The sequence below is a fragment of the Ascaphus truei genome, chromosome 20, assembly GCF_040206685.1.
Source record: "Ascaphus truei isolate aAscTru1 chromosome 20, aAscTru1.hap1, whole genome shotgun sequence".
In the NCBI taxonomy this organism is placed as follows: domain Eukaryota; kingdom Metazoa; phylum Chordata; class Amphibia; order Anura; family Ascaphidae; genus Ascaphus; species Ascaphus truei.
This window is the reverse complement of record NC_134502.1, coordinates 5,654,004-5,660,177: the sequence shown is the minus strand read 5'-3', so window position 1 is coordinate 5,660,177 and position 6,174 is coordinate 5,654,004. Positions and strand designations below refer to the sequence as shown.

The following is a 6,174-nucleotide window of genomic DNA, read 5'->3' as shown; positions in this document are numbered from 1 at the left end:
CAAAAACAGGTCAGGTTTTTGCTATACTTTACATGGGACTTCCAATAGCCCACCCCGTCCTTATGTAATGATGGGCACCCACAAATCCTACACTGTTTGCAGGGCGCCATACCTGTACCTGGGGTAACCCCTAAACCAGGGACCCCCTATTCTAAGTATACAATAACACATTTCACCATGGCTCACTTTCCTTCCTGGGCTTTGCTGAAGCAGGGTACCCTAGTGGTGAGTGGCGGTTACATTTTCAAGGGCTAAAGGAGGAAACGACTGATTCACCTACACTGTCCTGTTGTAAAGAAAACCTGTCCCATTTCCATAGAGGGAAAAAAGTTCAGAAAACCAAAGCATAAGGAAAACAAATGTTTATTATAGATTGAAAGCAAAACATGGAACACTCAACATTATTCTTTTTTGATCAATACAATAACTCCCCGAACATTTCCTGATGTAGGAAAATCTCTGGGACTTGAAACAAATAACTGATAGGATAACACTTTATTTTTATCAGAGTAGAAGTGCCCCTAATTGTTACTGTGTAAAAAAGTAAATGAATAATAATTAACTATGACAGTTCTACATAGATAACATTTTAGATTACATTGCTTTCACAATCTAATTTTGACATTTCTCTAGGACTAATCCAGCATATACAACTTTGAGATCAAGACAAAATCGAACAATTCCCAAACATTTTCTTTATTTCTTGTTAATCAGGACATTTTTGCAGAAAATAAGTGCAAATTGAACATTCTAGAAAAAAATAAAATAAATCCAGGGTTTCCTATCATGAACAGCTTTTCTATGATTCATGTGTGGGTTCACTCGCAAGTCTTTCATTTTGTGTGGCTTTTTTGATGCATAGAAATATTTTATCAATAAAGTTTTTCCCACGTGGGACAATCACACAGATTCTACTCCATGTGTTTGCTGGTGTGTGACAAGACTTTCAAGGTGAGGGAAAAAATAATATGCCATGGGAAGTTCCATTTCTCTCTTGTATGAGTTTGTCTGGTGTGTAAGACTTGAGTTTTCAGAAAAGCATTTCCCACATTTAGGGAAAAAATGCATTGTGAATTTTGATGCAATAAAAAGCGGCTTTCCTAAAAATATTGAACGTAAGTCTCTCTCCTTTGTGTATTCTCTGATATGCTGTAAAATTAGATTTGGAAGCAAAGTATTTCCCACATTTATGGCAAATATTATTTCTCTTCTGTATGAGTTGTCTGGTGTTGAAGAAGATTTGACCAGAGTAAAGAAATTCCCACACTAAGTTCAAGCATAAGACTTTTCTCTTGTACGAATTATCTGATGTTGATTAAGAGTGGACTTACAAAAGTGTTTCCCACAGTCATTGAACGTATGACGTTTCTACCCTGTGTGGTTTCTTTGATGTATAACAGGATTTTCCACCTTCACTTCATAAATTAGGGCTTCTTCTCTCCTGTGTTTAATCTCTGATGTATAATATGACTATATTTGTGAGTAAACCGTTTCCCACAGTCATTACACTTATGTGTCTTCTCTCTTGTATGTGTTTCTGATGCACAATAAGACTACATTTGAAAGCAAAGTTTTTTCCCACATTCATTGCATTTCTAAGGCTTCTCTCCTGTGTGTTCTGAGATGTTCAACAAGATTATATTTGCGGGTGAAATGTTTCCCACATTCATAGCATTTGTGAGGTTTCTCTCCTGTGTGTGTTTTCTGATGTACAATAAGACTAGATTTGTAAATAAACTGTTTCCCACATTCTTTGCATTTATGAAGCGTCTCTCCTGTGTGTGTTTTCTGATGCGCAACAAGATTACATTTGCGAGTGAAGTGTTTCCCACATTCATTGCATTTATGAAGCTTCTCTCCTGTGTGTATTCTCTGATGTTCAAGAAGACTGGATTTGTAAGCAAACGGTTTCCCACATTCATTGCATTTATGAAGTTTCTCTCCTGTGTGCATACTCTGATGTTCAAGAAGATTAGATTTATACATAAACTGTTTCTCACATGCAATGCATTTATGAGGCTTCTCTCCTGTGTGTGTTTTCTGATGATAAACAAGATTAGATTTGAAAGTAAACTGTTTCCCACATTCATTGCATTTATGAGGCTTTTCTCCTGTGTGTGTTCTTTGATGCGCAACAAGATTAGATTTGCGGTTGAATGGTTTCCCACATTCATTGCATTTGTGACACTTCTCTCCTGTGTGCGTTTTCTGATGTACAATAAGATAAGATTTGAAAGTAAACTGTTTCCCACATTCATTACATTTGTGAGACTTCTCTCCTGTGTGTGTTTTCTGATGCGCAACCAGATTAGATTTGATAGTAAACTGTTTCCCACATTCATTGCATTTATGAGGCTTTTCTCCTCTGTGCACACTCTGATGTACAATAAGATTAGATTTGAAAGTAAACTGTTTCCCACATTCATTGGATCTATGAGGCTTCTCTCCTGTGTGTGTTTTCTGATGCACAACAAGATGAGATTTGCGGTTGAACTGTTTCCCACATTCATTGCATTTATGAGGCTTCTCTCCTGTGTGTATTCTCTGATGTACAATAAGATCAGATTTGAAAGTAAACTGTTTCCCACACTCATTGCATTTAAAAGGCTTCTCTCCTGTGTGTGTTTTCTGATGATCAACAAGATTAGATTTGTAAGTAAACCGTTTCTCACATTCATTGCATTTATGAGGCTTCTCTCCGGTGTGTATTTTCTGATGTTTAACAAGATTTGATTTGCGACTGAAGTGTTTCCCACATTCCTTGCATTTATGAGGGTTCTCTCCTGTGTGTGTTTTCTGATGATCAACAAGATGAGATTTGTTAGCAAAGTGTCTCCCACATTCATTGCATTTATGAGGCTTCTCACCTGTGTGTGTTTTTTGATGTTTAACAAGATTAGATTTGCGAGTGAAGTGTTTCCCACATTCCTTGCATTTATGAGGCTTCTCTCCTGTGTGTGTTTTCTGATGTACAATAAGATGAGATTTGTTAGCAAAGTGTCTCCCACATTCATAGCATTCATGACACTTCCCCTCTGAGGGGAAATTGATATGTTCCATTGTCCTATCTGTTGAACATGCTGCAGTGTGGATCCAGCTCGTGGATCCATCTGTTGGAAGGAAATGCATAGTGAGTGTATCATAACAGTATAATCTAACATTTCATTCACTATGAGCATCATTTGACAATGAGGGGTGTTGGCTTTTTGGTGGTAACACTTTTGAGTTTGGTTACATGTTCTATGCCACTTTATGTATTGGCTGTCCTCTCTCTATATGTAATCATTACAAAGACAATTCAGAACTTGAATATGGTAACAAAACAAATAGAAATAAAGACTCCTCTCCATGCTTCTAAATAATATCACCACCCTGTAAGGTAAAGGTGATGCTCCTAAAGATGGGCCACAGGACTTCACGGTGTTATGATCCCCATTGGTAGCAACCACATGTTCGGGGATCTCCCCTAGAGCGACAAACAGAAGCAGAGGGGGCTCTGATCAACCCATAGAAAACTAGCATTTTAAGGATGATTTACCTGGAATGACACGAGAACCTAAAGTATAGCATAATAGGTCCTGGGTCATAGCAGGTACATTATTAGAGTAATCTAAAGGTTAAAATAACAAAAGACAAAAATGCCCAATGCTGTATCCAATGTGACAAAATACATACTGCAATACGTCAGTGCTGATATTCTCATGAGCAAGGGTCACTTAGTTAAACCTTTTGGCTAAAGCATTATAAGCCTGCAGCCACGTCACGGCATACCCAAATTGCAGGTCCTTACACTACCTGATAAAATTCTCATGTACCTCTGTTGGAGGGAGAATAACCAAAATGGGTCTGTCACAACAGGAACATGAAAAAAACTGCTACTTGGAAAGTGGGGTGGGGTGAGCTTAAGGGGTTCTTGAGCTTTCTGGGATATTGTGTGTTTATTGATTTTAAAGGTTAAAATAAGGAATGTACAAAAAGAAAGAAACGACAACCGCTCAACTATTAATACTCATAAAATAGTATTGGAAAGAGTGGGGTGCATGGGGAATATATTGTAAACACACAAAAACTGAACAAGACTGATCAGCAAAAAAGAACCCCCTATTGTAGCACTCAACCACAGATGAATGATATAAAGGATATAATATCCTAAACGAAAATCATCACAAAATATAATTATATATCACATAGAGTGGTAATCACAGTTAAAATAATACAATTTTATTATATATCAACTCTTCCAAGTGCTCAAAAATAATAGAAACAGTGAAAGAGTAGTAAATCTAAAATCCCCGATGGAGGGACTGATAATTTCAAGATAGGGGTTAATGACAATATAAATGCAAGTTGATTATACTATTGTATTTTAAATCCCCTAATGATCTTGACCGGACACCAAACAGTTAAACACTACCTAGAATCCACATTGATCTTAGGCTGTAACAGACCTGCTTAATAGCATAATAGTGTTGAATCAGTGGTTCCTGGAGTATGCCAGCCGTGTGTGTAGTGTAACACAAATGTATCCAGGCTTGTAGTGTTTAGTAGCAGCTGTCACATTGTTACGTATTCACTTAGATACAGTTGGCTGTTAGTAAAAGAATCTCAACGAGTATCTCATTGTACCACAGCAAGCCTAATGTCGTAGTAACACAGATTATTAAAGTCACACGTGAATCATCATGTGTCAGCAGCTACCCACATAGCAAGTTTGCCCAAGTCAGAAAACATGCACCTAAACAAGCCACGCTAAACATCTAATGATGTATACAATGATACAACCGTTTCACAGCAGACTGGCAGTGTTCACAGCTGGTGTCAGTAGCCGTCTCAACCAGATGACGTCATCATCCCAACATCATCCTACCCAATTCATTCATCTGTGGTTCAGTGCAACAATAGGGGTTCTTTTTTGCTGATCAGACTTGTTCAGTTTTTGTGTGTATAAAATAAAGAATGAAAAGGAATTTTTCCTAATTACTTTTAGTACTGATGCACGACATCATTTCCTTGAGTACATACCTACACATAAATTTGAATTTTAAATCATTTTTCTCTGCACATACTGTAGGGGAAATATGGGCCCTGACCTACTTTCTTCACACCTGTTCTACTCACCTGTGCTGGTACCTTCAAGGCTTTCCATCTCCTGAGCTTCCAGGTGACTCTTCACACTCGGATCCTCTGTTTGCTCAGCCCTTGGTACAATTTCATCTTTAACTTCACCTGCTCAAATCATTCAATACCAATTACATTTTCTTATTTCATTGACTTTCTCATATTTAATACATATTCTACTTAATGTGTTTTACTGTTTTACACATGGCAGTGGGTACCAAATTGGATAGCTCCTCACCTGTAGCCACTTTAGGACAGAAAACTCTTCTGTAGGTACTAGTACTGTATATAAGGCCCTCACCTTACATGCAAGAACAGTATTTTCTCATTCCTACAGCGTAGCAGTAGGTTTTGTTATTTTGAAATAGGACTCACCGCGCAGTTCAATTCAGGAGTCGTCACCATCTCCCCCCTGAAGCACCTGCCGGTGTCTGTGTTCTGGAACACAATCAGTGAAACACAAGGCCAGGGTAGGCCTTATAGGGCTGGTAATGGCATCCCACGCGAGTGCTGAGGATCGGTAATGGTCACCATGTCTATAAGCGGCATGTGCGATGACGTCACAGTCGCGACAGTGACAGAATGCCTCTATTATGCTTGTGGTATAGGGAGGCACTTAGAAAGTCAGGGAAAATAGAGTGCAATTTTAGCATGAAAACAAAAAGTCTCCCAAAAGGTCCCAGTCACTGTCATGGGAGACCAGGACTTTTAACAAATTTATACCGGGATCATTCACTAGGCAAAACACAGTCGTGGAATAAAATTAGGTTGATGCGGGTAAACCCGCGTTCACACAGTGAAATACAACGATACAGGAAATATACACATTTACTGGGTGCTGGGGTTGAAATCTGGGGTAAACTAGGTGCAGGGCGCCTTCTTCGGTAGTCTTACCCTGACCGGGAAAGCCACCTGGCTCTCCTGGTCCTCTTTTCGGCGAAAAACCTTAGCCACGACTGCTACGTTCTAAAATGAGAACTTGGTCTTCGTGTCTGACTTATTCTCTGCAGGGCAGACTTTCCTAGCTTCAAAATGAAGCCGGTTGCTCTGCTATTT

The 6,174-nt window shown here is 38.7% G+C and overlaps 1 protein-coding gene across 1 annotated transcript in view; it reads right to left on the bottom strand.

Annotated features, from left to right (window-relative positions):
- Positions 1-359: 359 nt before the first annotated feature.
- Positions 360-6,174, bottom strand: part of LOC142471204 (uncharacterized) — a 30,951-nt gene continuing 25,136 nt past the window's right edge. Inside the window, exons 6-7 of the mRNA XM_075577997.1 lie at positions 5,119-5,226; positions 360-3,110 (exon numbers count right to left, since the gene is read on the bottom strand). Of these exons, the coding sequence (XP_075434112.1) occupies positions 1,585-3,110; positions 5,119-5,226 (1,634 nt within the window). The 3' untranslated portion in view covers positions 360-1,584. The remainder of the gene's footprint in view (positions 3,111-5,118; positions 5,227-6,174) is intronic.